The sequence below is a fragment of the Meleagris gallopavo genome, chromosome 6 (assembly GCF_000146605.3).
Source record: "Meleagris gallopavo isolate NT-WF06-2002-E0010 breed Aviagen turkey brand Nicholas breeding stock chromosome 6, Turkey_5.1, whole genome shotgun sequence".
In the NCBI taxonomy this organism is placed as follows: domain Eukaryota; kingdom Metazoa; phylum Chordata; class Aves; order Galliformes; family Phasianidae; genus Meleagris; species Meleagris gallopavo.
In genome coordinates this window covers 13,138,676-13,155,653 of record NC_015016.2, presented here as the reverse complement: position 1 = coordinate 13,155,653, position 16,978 = coordinate 13,138,676, and the positions used below count along the sequence as shown (strand labels likewise).

The following is a 16,978-nucleotide window of genomic DNA, read 5'->3' as shown; positions in this document are numbered from 1 at the left end:
AATTAACATTTCTTTAAATCTTCAGCTGTTTAATTGGAACCCTTCGTGCCAATGTTGAACCACTGCATAATCACTTAGGCTGCTACATTACATTGGCTATTATGCTTCATATGCAAGTTCTTCTGCTTCTCTCAGGTTAAGATTTTAAAACTTTGCAACAGCATCTTTAAAACTCATTTCCAGTTCTGTTTCTTCAGCTTGCAGGCATCAGCACACCAAAAAATATTAGCTAAAGAGGAGATAAGAGCAGCCAAAGAGGCTATGGGGCAAGATCAATCCGATGAACCAGATTCTTCCACATTAAGCTTGGCGGAAAAGATGGCTTTGTTTAACAAACTGTCTCAGCCAGTATCCAGGGCTATATCCACAAGGAGTCGAGGAGATATTAGGCACAGGAGGATGAATACTCGTTACCAGACCCAGCCAGTCACTCTTGGAGAAGTTGAGCAGGTAAGTGCAATCTTAGCTGTTTTTTGTTTGTATCTTTTCATCAGAGAAAACAGCTTCTGCGTAAGATGCCATGACAGCTGGTCTTTGCTCCAAGCTACACGCAGGGGTCATGACATATTCACAGGAAAAAACTTGTCAAGAAGCAGACATAGAGGAACAGCATCCTCCAAAATGTTTGAGTTCATTTATATGGGTTTCTTTTTTTAGTACTTTAAGAGTATGTCATTTTCCTGATGAGTGCATGCTGTACCTTGCATAGCATCTGTCTTTTCCTGTGCAATGCTGTATGTCTTCTGAAAGTAAATTCCTGACCAAAGGGCTGAAAACTGTGACACATCTCGTTATTGAAGTCTATGATGTGCATCTTTCAAATGCTTTCCTGAAGGCGTTATTTATTTCCATCATTAGGGCTCTGCTCTGTCGTTTTCTTACAGGAGAGGGCATTGATTCTAATTTTTATTTTTTTTCCCCCCAAAGCAGAATACTTCTGAAATTTAGAAATTTCCAGTCAAAATGAAGTGATTTAATTTGTGGAGTGGAATTGGGCTTCCCCTTCCAGAATTCTTCGAAACTGGAAAGGAATGTATTTTTAGTGAAGTTTGAGATCAGAGTGGCCAGTATTTCAGAGCTGATGTTCACAACAGAAAAATCCATTCCTTAGGGACAACAGCTTTGCATGTTCTGCTTCTACAAATTTGGATCAATCTGAGTGTGAGAAAGTTCCTATACTTTTCTTTCCGTATTCTCATTCATGTTTACATGTTTCCATATAATAATAGAATTGTGAGAAGGTAGGATTCTTTAACCATATTGGTGCAAAGCTGTATGGCTATGTAACTGTACATTATGCCTTGAAGCAGGAGTATATAATTGGCATGTATACATAAAGATTTCCAGGCATTACAGAGCACTGTTTGCATTCATTTTCTAATGCTAACTACTGTCACATCCTGGACTCCTCTATGATGGTGTTACTAATATGTTTGGGGGCCAGGAATGTGATCAACAGAACTGCGCTGAAGCAGAGGAGAAAGAAGCCAGTGACAGTCACTTCAGTTTGTCAGGCTTTTACAGATGAACTTAAATTTCAGGCAAGGAAACGCAGAGGAAGCATGTTTTGTCATCTCTTTCTGAACCTAGCGAAAGAAACCAGGCTTGCCTCTGAATCAGAGTGCAGTGAGAATGTGTTGGCAAAAAGACTTCATATAGCGTGTTGTGCATTTGGAGTTTGGAGAGACAGTTAAGGCTTTTGTAGGAAGAAATATAAATGCAGTAACAAAATAGGCAACTGGAGGTTTCATTCGCAAAATACGTAATTGCAAATGTAAATAAATGTCTTGTAATTAAGGCTGAAATCTCTTTGCTGATCTCCTCTACATTTCTGATTCTGATAGATGCAATGGAAAAAGAGTAAACCGGTAACTATTTTATTAATGTTTTTTTTTTGAATCTTTGAGCTACTGTAGTAGTCTTTGCTCTGCTTTCTGATGTGTTTATGAGTGTATTGTGGAATTTGCATGTGCATTGTAAGTTCTCAGTTGTTTGTCTCCTGATGGTGTGATTTTTGTCAACTCCTTTTGCATGCTGTTCTCTAGCCCTGCAGTTTAAGAAAACAGCAAATAAGTCAAACAAAAGCCATCTCCTGATTTGTTTGAAGGCATACAAATACTCTCACTGCCTTTGTCCTCTTTGGAGAAGAAAATGCCAAGCTCTGCATTTCAGGGAAAATTTTCATCTCAATTGTCTAGAAAAACTTCAGAAAAAGTATTGTATTTGTGTAGAAAACGTACTGCAGAGGCCACCAAAGCAAATTTGGAGTTCTTTTAATATTTTGCTCAGAGATGTATGGGACAGAAAATGTTTGGAATCCAAAAGTCTCAGACTAACAGTCCTCTGCGAAGGTGATTTTTGTAGCAAAAGTGTCAGAAATGTGTGCCCACTGTCAGCACAGAATGCTCTTTGTGGTGCTGTGCTGGCTCCAGAGCTGGAAGCTGCATGACCGTATCAGAGCAGAGCCGTGCCAAAGCTAATTAGCCCTGCTGAGACACAGAGTTGATTAGCCTGGGCACATGGCATGTCATCCGGCGTCTGGAACCTGAACTAATTTCTTTTCCCAGTGCTGTGCAGCACCAGGTCAGTACAAATCTTTTCATGGAGCTCTGACATGTCGTACTGCATGCTATGCATATACCCTTTACTGCTAACGATGCTACTGTTCATGTGCAGTCATTTTTACCCTGGGTGGAATCACCTGTTTGCAGACAAATTATGGGGGCATTGTTGCTCTCCTTTTCTTTCTGTAGAGCAGTATATTCGTATGGAAGCACACCTTCTGCTGTGAGGAACTTAATGTGATACACTTTTTTTGGGAATGTACGATTTTGACTTTTCTTGGAAATGGATGATTTTGGAACTCTCAGGTTGTTTTTTATTTCTGTTATTTTTTTGTTCATAGGTTCAAAACGAAAGTGGAAAACTTACTCCCCTGTCAAGTACAGTTTCAACATCAGTTTCAGCAATGGCTTCTGCCCTTTCTGCACTGTTTGCTGGAGACGTGCATGCAAAGCCACGTAGTGATGGAAGTGTGAGTGCTGCCACAAAAGATGATTTGAGATTCCATGCTTCAGCAGAAAGCTCAGACTCATCAGGAAAACGCACACAGAAGTCAGAACAGTGGCAGCCCTCAATGGAAGTGCTAGAAAGCAAAAGAGCATCAAAGAAGCATGACGAAGAGGGAAAGAGGTTTCTAGCACATGAGGCTAATGAAATTAGAAAGTACAGCTCCTTTGAGGATGAAACCACACATCCTGTTCTTGAAAAAACAGGAGACTACCATAAAGAGGCAGCCTACAGCTTCCTGAGGAAAGGCAGCATGGAACTGTTTAGTTCACAACCACTTTTTCAGCCTCTTGAAAGGAAGGAAATTGATACCATGCAAGGTAAATGGGAAGTCACAGAAAGTCACTCCTTTGAAGAAAAAATGGATTTGGAAAGTGATGTGAAAAGCAAGACTTTGCACAGAGGTGCAGTATATGTACTCGTTGTTGGTGTAATTTGGTTCAGCAAACAGCAGTGTTTCTGTTTTACAACTTCTTTTCAAGTGTTATCGAGACTATTTCGTTTTTATTTTTTAATGCTGCTTGAGCTAGTGAAAGCAGTAGTTAATATGTTGCATGTACTTCTCAGCCATTAAGTTTTGGAAGTGCAGTTTTTTTAGTTGTTCTTATAACACTTCATGCCTTAGAGATGGCTCATTTTTACTGATATTTTCTTACTTTGAAAGAAATGGTAGTATATGCTGAAGTTAAGATGTATTCTTTCTTCCATTGCTCTTGCCCCTGTCCTCCGAAATCCTGAACACACTGAACTAGGTGCTCCAGGTCAAGTATCTGCTGCAAACTGTGGAGTCTGCTCTGAGTCATTGTCTTCATATTAACTGCATATGGACATACATAGCTAGTTGTGGGTGGTTTTTTAAGCAGTGGTATTATTTTCCTATCAGTGTTGTGACAAATGTAAATCAAGTAATTCTTAGAGCAATTTTCTTTTTTACTAGGTTGGGGTACAGGTGAAGAGTGCTCTGTGGTGCTGGAAACAGTTTTGCAATTGATCCATGAAGTTAATTTATTTTAAATGTAAATGGTCTCCAAACAGATGTAGGGAGAAAGATACGGTTCTGCTTGTATTCCTCAAATCAGTGACCATCCTAATTAAATTTCTCTGACTCCTGGGGAGACAGAACGGATAGAACAGGAGCAGACCTGTAACAGGGAATGTTGTGCTTGCAGAATTTCAAAAAGAAAAATGAAGATAACATGCGTTTATTTTTTTCTCAGGGCAGTTTTTCCTGTGGTTGAGTTGCAGCTCAGGAAAATATGTCCCTAAGATCTTCCTAGAAAACAAGATCTTCATTAAATTATTAAATATTCTCCTAGTGTGCTACCTGTACATTAAAATGCTTTACCTATATATTAACTTTATTAAATTTTCCTTTCTTTATCCTGCTCTTTGTTCCCCTCTCTCTTTCATCAGTCTGGTTTTTTTTCTCCTGTTGGCATGATGACAGGAGCAGCAGTTTGTGCCTCAGCTGTATGAAGTTCAGAGTTGAGTACTGAACATGATACTCTGCAGCTTCATGTGAACTTCAGTCAGAAGGGACCAGTCTATGCAGCAGATAATACTGAACAATTAATCTTGCTATGCTAGTTCAGACAGAACTTTTTTTCTCTGTTAGGACAGCGTGTGATTTGAATATGAAAAAGCAGATCAGTTGTTTTAGTGTTAGTAATTTTAAAAAAAGGTTTGAGAATAGTGCTAAGTGTAATTCAGCACTTTTCTTTTGACTGGGCAGACCATGTTGAGCCTACTACTGAACTCACCAGCATGCCAGCAACGAGGACGCTTTCACAGAGTGCAGCTGTGCCATCCTGTAGGCTACAGGAGCTGTCTGAACAACTGGAGGGAAAATTCTACAAGAATTCCTGTGAGATGTTTTCTGCTGGAGAGAGCAAAATGCAGACAACTGAGGATGCCCTTGATAGTTCCAGCAAAACGATGTCAATTAAGGAAAGGTACTTGAATTTCACTTTTCTTTTTCTTTTTTTTTTTTGAAACCTATAAAGTTATAAGTTATTAGAGTGATATAAGAGAGAAGGTTTAAACCTGTTTCTCAGAAAGCTAAGCAGTGATTATAGAGCTTTATTAGATGTCAAAAGCTAACAGTAGAGATATGCAGCTAATCTGCTTGACACACCTGTAAGGCAGATGATGAATGAGAATTATTGTTTGCGAGATCGTGATAATCTGATTTTGAAAGAGCCACCCGAATGATCAATAAGAAGATCAGAAAATGAAATGAAAGCAGTAAAAATTCATATTCTAGTTACATTTATGCTGATATACTCAACATGCTTCCTCAGGTTCTTCAGTTAAAATAGTTACAGGGTGTTTTTTTAAAAAATGTGTGGTTTTTTGTTGCTTTATGGAAATGGTCTCTTAGTAAGCTGAGTACAGGAAATCGGGGATATGCTTTGTGATTTTTCCCACTTCAGAAATACATAGTTTCCATTTTGACTTCTGAGAGAAGACTTTTGCTCAGAGATTTTTAAGGATGATGAGCTTCACAGGTTTGTAGGAGTATTAGAAATATTTTTTCCAACCTAAGACCATTATAATCTGAAATTAAATGATAATTATTGTGTGCTTATAATTCTAGCTGGAATTACAATAGCTGCTTGTAGCACTTATGAAACTCATTCTAATTCAGTTGAAACATTGAGTATAAACTCAACCGTGGAGTATGAAAGGGTTCCAGTAGCAGTCCAGTGAGTGATGTTATGGTGGTTTGCATCAAGTTGACAAATAGTCTTATCCTTCAGCTTTTGTACAGTGAAAGTAGAACCAATGCAACAAAGTAGCTTCTTAACTTTCACTGTGTCAAAGTATTCCATCACTCTGTGAGGCAAGGAAGGATTCCAAAGCTTGCTTCGTGTATTTCTAGGTGTGTGAGTCATCCTCATTTTTAGCATCCTCACTCCCTTTTATCCCTTTAACATAAAGTGGAGAGCAGAGCAACTAGAACAGCTGTACAGTCTTGGATCCCTTTCTGAATTATTTACTTACCAACTTCAGTTCACTGGGTTTTTTTTAATTCATTTTAATGCAACCTTTCCCTCCCCCCATCCTTTTGTAATATGTTGTGGTCTGGTCATATAAGATTTAAGTCCAATAACTTCTGATTTTGGGGTAGTAAATGATTTGTTTTCCCTGAGCATGATGGGGAGACGAATATTGGAAGGATTGTGAAAGTCCATGTGTTAGCAGCTGTTTTGGTCCTAAATTTAATGCTTCAGTTGAGTTGGTCTCACGAGGAACTGATGTTCCTGTCAGACCGTCAATCACACCCACAATATGAAATTGCTTTTGTTAAGCCTTTGTGGCTATCTACTTAATCCCAGAATTAACACCGTAAAATACCTGCTTTCTTGTCAGGAATTTTTTTATGCTGACTCTGCAAATGTCTGCAAATGACAGAGCTGGTATCAAAATATTTTAGCTTTCCAAAATAGCACAGTAGTCTTCTTCTTGACCCAGAATTAATAAAATAATATTAATGACTGGTTATATCTTTATCTTTTGCTTGTCCGTAGCTGGGGCCAACTATTCATAAACCTCAAAGAGCATTTCTGCTAAAAATTACCTTTTACACTTTGTGTTTTAGGTATCGTTTTTTCTTTGCTGGGGTTTTTTGTTGTTTTTTTCTTTTTCTGTTTGCATTCATGAACTTCATCTTCCTATCCAGTGATTTTTTTCTGGCTGTGTCAGACATTCTTTCACCTTATGGAAGAACAGCTTTTCCACAGATGTAATGATATTTGGGCAGGATGCATACTTGTTGCACTGGATGAAAGTGATTTTCCACAAAGCCTTATTTCACTGAAGTAGTATTATCTTGCGGGGTGAGTGCATACCTGGCATTTTTTAAATTACCAATATTATGTCGAAGACTGAAAATTATGATTTTTCAAGACAGAAAATATATGTTCTGCCAACATGCCACTTGGAGGTGAGAGGGAACAGAGACTCCTCTCTTACAGTTGCTTTGGCTGTGTTTTGTGTTAGACTGGAAACCTTTTTATAATCACCTTGATTTCAGCCAAATGAAAAGCCTGGGAGAGGCCTTCATGAAGGGGAATGTCTTGAAGGACTTAGAACACAGTGTCAGTTGCATGTAGCCTGTATCTGTACATTTATGGAGACCGAAGTTGCTAGAAGGCCACCTGGTCTGCTCTTCTATAGAAGTCAGCTATATGCTATGATCAACATTTTCAAAAACCACAGATAAGTAGTTGGTGGACCTCCCTTTCATTCAATCTTTGTCAAGACAAGCCACGACTAGGCTTTATTTTCAGCCTTCATTGATGTTTGGTTATCACAGCTAGCTTCTTATGTAGGCTAGTTCACACATGTAGTGAATTTGTGAACTCTTTGACCATCAGCTTCCATTTTGTAGTTTCTTCACTCAGATTGGCCTCTAGGATTTATGAATGGCCGCTGGAAAGTACCTGTCAAGTGCAACCAATGGAGTCTGTGTGGAAGTGAAACTTGTGTCAAGTTCAGTCAGATACTGAAATACTGCCACAGATGAAAGATGCATCTTTGTTTTCTTTTAGTCATTTTTTTACGTGGCCTTTCACATACAACGTTCCTAGTTTAGGCAAAATTATTGTTCAAATCTTGCTCATATTTCCCTTCAAATGTGAAATCTTTTGCTTTGAATCTGTCCTGACACCTTTGCATCGTTCTATCTCAGTAACAGGTAAAAAAGACACAGAAAAAGCTGCAAAGATGGGCAGATATATAATAAAGCTTTTCCTTCCAAGAACAGAGTAAAACATTTTCAGATTGGAAAAGGAACTTTTGGTTGAAAAGGAGGAAGTCTGTAAAGATCGATAAAAGTGAATAATGAATTAATTGTTTATTAAAGGTGGAAAACTAGATGTATGCAATGAACCTAGTAAGCAGACCTTAAACAGATCCAAGAGTTAGAACCAAAAACTGTCTTTGATTGTTTTTTCTTTGCAGACTTTCCAAAGAATCAGCTGCTATCTGCCTTCTGAGTTAAGCTATTGATCTGTTGAGCTTGCTTCTGTGATTTAATTCAGCAGTTTTTGCATCTTTATTTAAACAAAAAAATGCCCTCCAATGGCTGCTGAGTCAAAGTGATCTGAATTTAATGCTCTCTCCGTGGTTCATAACAAATGCATGGCTTTAGGTTTTGCACAGCAGTAAAGTTTTCAGTGGCATGCTGGGCATACCAATTTCTTTAAGGAGTGATTTCATCATTTGGATCAGACAGACGTAGCCTTACTCTAGGAACGCATTGTTTTATTACATGTACAAATGGAAGATGACAGTGAATAATCCATCCTTATAACAGAGAAGAGAGCAGTCTCCAAAGACACAAAAACAGTCTTAGAATTAGAGATTTTGTCTTCCTGGTCATCCAAGCTGTTCGGAGCAGTGTCTTGGGCAAAAACGCTGCAGCGATGCTGGTTTAAAAAAAAACACAGGAAGAGAAATCTTTCCTTCTGTGCTGTGCAGCTAATAGACATTTTTAGAAACAAAATGATTCTAGGCCTGAGCTGATCAAAATGCCTTCCAGCTTCAGTTACTGAAGATCATTTCTAAGCAAAGCTGACCTGAGAGAACATAACTATTGAATCAACAGTGTGATGGCAATTCCATCTGATCTTGGTCTCCTGTGCAGTTTCACACATGCATGGATGCACTCTGGAAGATTAGTTCTGGACAGTGAAATCTTGTATACATTCTGGAAGCAATGACCGTGGCCTCAGCTCCTTATTGTGAGGCTTCTTCACCCCTATTCATGCCGTGCAGTGAGGTATGAAGCAGCCAGGCAGTTAGGCCTGCCTGCACTGCCTGCCTGGGGAGGAAGAGAGGAAATAACTGCCTTATTGAATACTAACATTCTTACTGCCATTGTACGCTGTAGATTTACTGTCTTCTGAATCCTCAGTTTTCCTCAGCCTACTGCCTTAGGACCAACTGGGTGTTCTTGAAGAGATCAGTAGTCCACACTGTACACTCCCTGTAGTACTCTATACAGGTACAGTCCCTGGATTTCTGCAGGAAGCAACTGTCTGAAACTTGGCTTCTGGCTAGACCTATTCAGTCCTAACCCTCCCTTCTCCTTGTAGGTTCAGGACAACCCTCACATACTTACTATGGCAGTTACAGTAGTCACATCTCTGAAAACACATCTTCACCTCCTGTGGTTGAAACAGGTTGCCAACCTACTGAACTGTGCAAATACAAATAGGGTTAAGGGTCTTAGTGTAATTCTTGCTGGAATGCTTTAGGTTTAAAAAAGTTATGTAGCAAAATTTCAACTGTTCTTTGCTATGCAGCAAAATGTTCAAACTATTCAACTGAAATAAAATGACTTAGTGGAACAGTGCAATTGTTTGAACAGGTATTACAAATATACATTTTATGGAATACTAGGAATGATTTCTGAAAGCTAGAAAATTCATACAAATGTTTAATTTCTGAGAGAAATAAGCTCAAGATTCATGTATTTGTGGACCTTCTATTCTGAACTGAGTTGTCTGTGCCCAAAACTAGTCACTTCAGGATTTGCATGGACAAACAGGGTCTAATCCATCAAAGCAAACATATTTGCTTGCCCATGGGGACAGTCATTGTCCCTCTGTGCTACGTTCAGAATGTTGGTTAAGATTAGAAAACAGCCCTTCTTCAAGATCCTGCTTACCTGAGATTAGTGGTAATCTACATTTTAAGCTTAAAGCATCTTTTAAACCACTTGAATCTTGCAGATAGTGTTCACAGCTGTAGCACAGTAGCACCAAGTTGTTAGTGTGTTTTAACTACTGATTTATGACAGCAATATCTTAGATGAGCAAGAAGATGTTAAATGTTCTCTAGCAGTCTGATAGTCATCGGAACTCTAGTCCAACCACTAATTGCAAAGTTATCACTTGACATGCCTGATGAGACTTCATTGATAGCTGCCTGCTGAATACACTTTTTCCTTCTTGGGTTTTAAAAAAGATAAATTTTAAAATCTTTTTTAATGAGTACAATAAATATTAGTGATAGGATTCATCTCATTAACTTTGGTCATCTACAGCATAAGCATCCGTAGCTGAGTTAGTCAATCTCTGTATATTATTGACAAGAAGAGGAAAAATAGCAGTGATTTATCTGACCTGCTTATATGTCTACTTCAGGACGGTGTGCATTGTATCCTGGCCTCTCTTGATTGTGTTGGCATTTTCCACTGACTATACAAATTAACTGGAGTGCCTTTCTCAGATCTAGATGTCTGTGTTTTGTCAGATATTTTTTGTTTGACCTGTTCAGTAAAGGCTTTTTGTTCATTTATGGGCTTTGTATATGTGTATGGAAATGTAAATAACTGCAATCAATTAGAAAACTTAATTTCAAATTTTCATGAATGTGTCATTACTGAGGCAATAGAGGTAGCTTGTAAGGATAATGGGAGGTATAGTATTTAAAGCTAATCTTTTGACATGGTTTTTCTTCTAGGTTGGCATTGCTGAAGAAGAGTGGTGAAGAAGATTGGAAGAGCAGGCTGAGTAAAAAGCAGGAATATGCAAAAGTGTCTGCCACTGATCGTAGTGCACAGATGCAAGAAGTTGAGCAGCTGTTGAGGAAGGTAACTCTATCCCTGTTTGGAAAACCTTGTTTAGAAAAATAATCTTGCTTGAAATGCTTCAGCTTTGAAGATGCATCCCATGAGACAGGCATGCCTAATAGTAGTTACTAGCTTCTGCTATTCCTCTTCTTGTCAGGCTTGTTTAAAAAGCAATTCTCCCAATGTGAGAGCTTTTTAAACATGTCTTCATGTCTGTCTTCATGAAAGCAATAAGGAAGTGGCCTTCAAAGGCTTCTGGAATATTTACAAGTTTTCCACCACATGCACCAAAGTATGTGAAAATGGCTTAAGACTTTAAGGTCAAGTGTTTTCTTTGTGGATGAACTTGGAAGAATTTCACATTGCTAAAGCTATGTTGCCTCTATCCATATGCTTTTTTTTTTTTAATTGATCAATAATGTTCAATCATAGAAACACTACGGAAGTGCTGACACCAGAGCATTCCTGAATCATTCATTCAGCCTTTGGTTGTCTTTAGTGATCTTTTTGTTTGTAGATAGCCAGAACCTCTTGGACAAGGATTTTGTCTTATCAGTGAGCAGAGTAGGAGATGGTAGGTGTGGAGGAAAGGTAAGTTCATACCATTAGCACACTGTAGCAATGTCTTTTTGGTTATGTTGGCCATCAGGAGTGGATCTGTAAAGCATAAAAATTACTGATGAGGACCAGTATCTATGCCATACTTACTTGATGGGTTTTAGATTTAGTCTGTTCCTGTGGCCTGACTGCCTGTTAGCAGCTGTGGTGTTAAATGGGAGCCCAGGAGTATGCTTCAGGTCCTCAGTTTCATCCAAACATCTGTTCGTTCTGCAACATGATCCAAAGCACAGGGAGGAAAAAAAATAAAAAAAATAGAGGATTAATGAAAGATTTACTTCAAGAATGGAATCCCAATTCAAACTAATATAGATTTGCTTCTGTACTGCGTTTAATATTTTTGAAAATGACACTGTCAGTAAGATGAAATAGTTGTTCCAAAAGTCTCTGATTTTTGAAGGAATATTTCCACTGATAAGATCTGTGATACCAATTTTACCAAAGGGAACAGCACTCCTTGGATCTAATTATTTAGTTGTGAAATACCATTTCTATTAAGTAGTAGAGGTAAGCAAACAATAACAGATGTTCCATCAGTATGTGAAACGTAAGAAGTTGTGACAGTCTGTCATTATTAAGGATAACTCTACCTGAGCTCTTCGGTGGTTGTGTGTTAGTTAACTGTACTGAAAGGCAAGAAAACTGATCTTTGCAGTTTGGGCTTGCTGAAAAAATAGGTTGCTAGTTTGAAGATGTCCTAAAGCACAAATAGTTGACTGAAGAAAGCAAAACTGTGGTCACATTTTTAACAGCCTAGTCTCCAAAATGACAACTGTTGAGATCAGATTACAGATGTACTCCTAAAGACAATGGGGCAGAGAGAAAGCTTTAAGCAGCTGCCAAGATTTAGGCAGAGACAAAACCTTTGTTCTTTCTTTTTTCTTGCTCTCCAGCACCCATATCCTCCCTGCTGTGTTAGCAGCTTCACTCAGCATAGCACCAGTTAGGCTTTTGAAGCAAATAAGAGAGCATGAAGTGCTTGAAGGGTGTGAGCTTTGATGTGGTAGTGCTAGCAGTGGAAGCTTCTATGACATAAGGTCACCCACTGTGTTGGTTCATGTTAGCTCTCGGCTATGTGGAGACTAAACCCAAGCGTTTGCAGTTCTGCCAAAATGTCAGTGAAATCTTGACTGTGTAGGAAAAAAAATGTCTGATCAGGCACACAGCAATATTAATATTTGTGATGCTGATTTATTATATACATGACAGATAATGTAAAGCTTCGTCCAAGCTGACCACACAGGTTACAACACATCGCTGTCAGATGTGCTCAAATCTGGAAATATTATCTATAATTCTTCAGTGTTGTGTTATTGCTCTGTGAGGACCACGAGGCAACATGCCACTGAAGTCTCCATTTGTAGAAGAGCTTTGAGACTACAATGTACTTACTGCTTTCTATTGCTGAATTTATGGTAAAAGTGCAGATATTGAATTGACTACTGTGTTTTGAGCTAGTTAAAGCACACCTTCCACAAATCACAGCTATGCATTTGTCACAAGGGTGTGTATGCTTCTGTCACAGCTTGCTGGCTCACAATAATGCCTGAAGTTTTTCTAATTGTGTTAAGTAACTCTTGTTAACATAGCAAAGTGCACCTTTTTAGATTTTTTTTTTGTCCTTAGAAAAGTGATTCAACTTGTTCTAGAGGTTTGATTACTGAAGCATAGCTATTTAAAATAGAAGTGTTAGAGAATTTTAGATTACTTCTAATCAACAAAAGGTAAAAGATTCATTTCAATAAAATAGTTACACTAAGTAGTGTTAGTCAAAATGCTTCTGCACAGTAGTCTACATGTTGAGATAATTCTCTAAGGGTGTTACAGTCATTTATGTGTAGACTACACTTAGAAAAGCCATGAAATTAATGGAAAAGCTGACAGCAATATAAAGTAGGAAATAAAAGAATAAGTTTTTAACTCAGAGAGACAGATTTAAGAAAAAACAGTTGAGATTTACATGGAGATCTAGCATCTTGTTTTGATGATTGCTGCATATTTGAGGAAAACTTGTTGGAAGCTGTGAGACTTCATAAATGACTTACATGTACAATAAAACATCCTTGGAGAATTTAAAGAGTAGCTCTAACATCAGAAGAACAACTGTAGGCAGTGAAGTGTCATACTGTGAGAAAAGAAATGCATTTTATTTGGAAAAAAAATTTTGGATTTTATGTTTGTATTCCTCTTCTTAAGTTGGTGGAAGACTTCTTTTTTTTTTTTTTTCTGTGTATAGAAAAATTAACAAACTTTGAAATCTTTCCTTAGTATCAAAACAGTAAGGTTTACTGGAATGAAAATTCCTGTTCTGTTGTCAGCTGGCTTTAATGGAGACCCTGATTAATGTGATTACCAACTGTATTGCAGTAACGTTAAAGCAGTGAATGATATTTCAAATGCTCTTAATTTTTATGGCAAGCTCATATTGCATCTTGGTACTGGTGCTAAAGGCTGGGACTGAGCAGATAAGGAGTATAAAAATCTTACAGGGGTAGGCTGCTAAAAATCGACCTTTAGACAAACTGTTGGTCTCTTACTGTAGTAATAGTTGTGTCTATTTCAGATGTGGCATCCAAGTACTTGCATCCAGTGCTAATCAAAGCTGAGGCTCTTCTGATTAGGCTTCATTTCAGGCCACTCTAATGAGCTACGATTGCCTGTATTCTGTGCACTGTTTTGTATTTGCTTTAGCCTACTGAAAGGAAGAATAATTATTGATGGTAAAGCTGTGCCTAATCAGCTTTGAGTAAGACCAGCTCTGAGGCAGGGCTTATTTGTAGGCTTTGCTTGGAATGGTGAACCCACCTTTGCTAGGTGCTATAGGCTTAGCAGTTCCCTCCAGATGGTTTTTGAGTATCTTAGTTTCATTAAGTATTCCTTCCTCTATCCTCAAAATAAGTGGCTTGTTATTTAACAGGGTATGATTAAACTTGCAGCAGAATGATTCCCGTCTTGGTTGGCATGGTTTATCATTTTAATGGTGCATGAAACAGAGACATACGCTTTTCATACATAGGTCATTTTTATCTCCTGGCTGTGCTGTTTAGTTTTGTGTTGAGTTGTAGTGATATTGTTACTAACTTGTTTAATTCTTGCATGGATTGACTTTGGTAAACATGCTGTTGTATTATGAAAACATTTTTTGATCTCTAGCTTTCTGGTAGGGAAGAAGCTTCTAGAAGATTAAAGATTGAGATTTAATTTACTCCAAGAACTTGGGGGAAGAGGAGTGCTTTTCCCCCATCCCCATCTCTGACAGTTCAGTTCTTTTCTAATTCCTTCACTTTGCTTCTGTCCTTGTCATAGGAACCTGTATATGCTTCTACTTACTCTCCTGTTATACCTGCTGTCCATAAATTTCATCCTTTTCTACCTATTAATCAGGTGAGCAAAAGTCTGCACAGTTCAAATGCTCAACAGTGTCCATTAGACTCATTCTGACTTTTTTTTTTAATATAGGGAATTAACAGTCCTCTTAGTTGATTAACCAATTTAACAAAGGCTGCTTTAAAGAAACATAGCATTGTACCACTACAATGTGTACCCTTCTTCAGTATGTCTGCTACTGACACATTCTGCTATTGTTTTCCTTATGACTAATTTTCTAAAAGTTCATTATCTGTTAGACTACATGAATAAGAAACGAAATGAAGGAGGTGCTATTGCATTAATTACAATACAGAAAACTTGTCACTTGTTTATAAAAAAAACACACAAAACATAGAAAATGAGCAGCATGCAACTGTACAGCATTTATTTCAGAATAAAATGCCATGTGCCCTGTCCTCTCTGTGAGAAATGTACATATACAACTGTAAAAGTCTGAATAGTTTAATTCATTAACTGTGCAGAGCAAGCTGCTTCTGCTTAGAGGTGACTTCTCATGCTTTTTTTTTCCTATTCCATATCTGAAGGATTTTTGCCTTGGCACATACAGCCTCTATTCTCTGACTGCCCCATCTCCTTGCTTTTCTCTCTTTCTTAAGGTCTGTAGTACTAGCTTGAAAGAATCAAGCTCTCTGCTGAACGTCATCCTTGGAGATTGAAGGTGAAATGCTGTACAAACTTCCTAATTAATTAACAAAGTGAGAAGTAAGACAGAAAATTACATTCAGCTCTAAGATGCATGTTCCCAAAGCAACTTGTGGTAACAGAGTTAACTGTGTTTGCTTGGGAATAGACATCTGCTGCTGCAACTGTAAGCAGTAAAACTTCCTGTGAAGTTTTCGGCAAAATCATGCGTACATCTTTGCAAACTCATCAGAAATGATTGGAAGAATTTACTTAGGAAGAATTAATAGATAACAAGAAATGTGAAACAACCTGCTTTATTCAGTTAGAACTACCTAATGAAGTTGTCTTTGAACAGAAGTAGAATACCAGATCTCTATTTGAGCAAACAGCACTTGTGTCATGCAATTAGAGGTGAAAACAATAAGGGCAGGAGTAGGCAAAGAAACAAGCTGAACACAAGAAAACAAGGAGAACTGAGTGGAAAGTCTTGATAGATATATCAAGATGGGTCATGATAGATCTGCAAGCCTACTTCTGCTTTATTGCCTTACCTCCAGCTCAGATGTGTGGCTGTATTTCTACAATCAGTGCACTGTGTTCTCCATTCCCCTCTGAACACAGTACATGGGATGTGTCAGGAGCATTCTCGCTAGCATGATTAATGGTAATGAATGCATAGGATGGTGGTTTACTGCTACAGCAGAGGATTATGATTATGGTAGAGATTACTGTAACTATGTTCGAATATTTTGACTACTGACATGTACCATTCCCACGTTCACTTTCAGGCCAGTTTCTGAGGATTATCTTTTACTCTGAACTTTTTAATTAAAAAGTAGGTTTGGGGCTATCAACTGAAAGTCACTGGGTTTGGCTTCTCTCTTTAAGTTCTGGATTTAGTACAATTTTATTACTGTTTCACTTAAGATAACCTATTTATTCTTTTGTGAGAGTTCACTCACTTTATATATTGACAACGTAAATTTATCTTCTAACTTAATAACCCTGATATCTCTGCAGTCATCAGGGGAGAGGGGAGGTCCTTCAATTGCTGTTCATCTCAGCTGCCCTAAAAGAGGAACAGTTGCCCCAAACTGGAGAAATTATCTGTGTTGTAAGACAGATACATTTTGGAATATCTCTTTAAATAGTTCACGACACTGGTTTTAAGTGGATCCTCACTTTGAAAAACTCATTTTTAGCATTCATTCTTGGTTTTAGACTCCTACATCTAGGGGCCATCATGATCCTCAACATAGAAAACTGTCAATTCATGTATTTCTTGCATATTAAAAACGAAACAAAACAGAACATTGCCTAGATGTGATCCCTTCCTTAGCCCAAATTGGTGCTACAAGTGCAGTGGAGTGCCAGTGCATACTCTCAAGAAACGTGTTACCTTGCTAGAAGAGACTAGTATCATCAGCTAGCCTCACAAGCAGTGGGCAAGAAAAGCTTCCAAAGCTATCAGTGTCCCAGATAGACATGTGTAGAAATTATAGGAATGGATGAGCTATTTCAATAAAGATTCCAATATCACCATCTTCCTCCTCTCCTCAGCTTCTTGTTTATACAAGTAATGACAGATTATACCGGCTCTTAGCTACCTGTGTAAGTCATCCCTTTTTCAGTTAATTCAGAACTACTGTTCCAGGGGAATTTTTTCTTTTTCTGTATTTCTAATTGGCCTGTTTT

At 38.1% G+C, this 16,978-nt stretch overlaps 1 protein-coding gene across 1 annotated transcript in view; it reads left to right on the top strand.

The window, feature by feature from the left end:
* The window catches only part of LOC100539553 (supervillin-like), a 41,665-nt gene extending 26,940 nt beyond the window's left edge, over positions 1 to 14,725 (top strand). Inside the window, exons 14-19 of the mRNA XM_019616318.1 lie at positions 198 to 450; positions 1,845 to 1,868; positions 2,906 to 3,389; positions 4,802 to 5,021; positions 10,543 to 10,672; positions 14,576 to 14,725. Coding sequence (XP_019471863.1) covers positions 198 to 450; positions 1,845 to 1,868; positions 2,906 to 3,389; positions 4,802 to 5,021; positions 10,543 to 10,672; positions 14,576 to 14,710 — 1,246 coding nt within the window. The 3' untranslated portion in view covers positions 14,711 to 14,725. The remainder of the gene's footprint in view (positions 1 to 197; positions 451 to 1,844; positions 1,869 to 2,905; positions 3,390 to 4,801; positions 5,022 to 10,542; positions 10,673 to 14,575) is intronic.
* Positions 14,726 to 16,978: the final 2,253 nt, after the last annotated feature.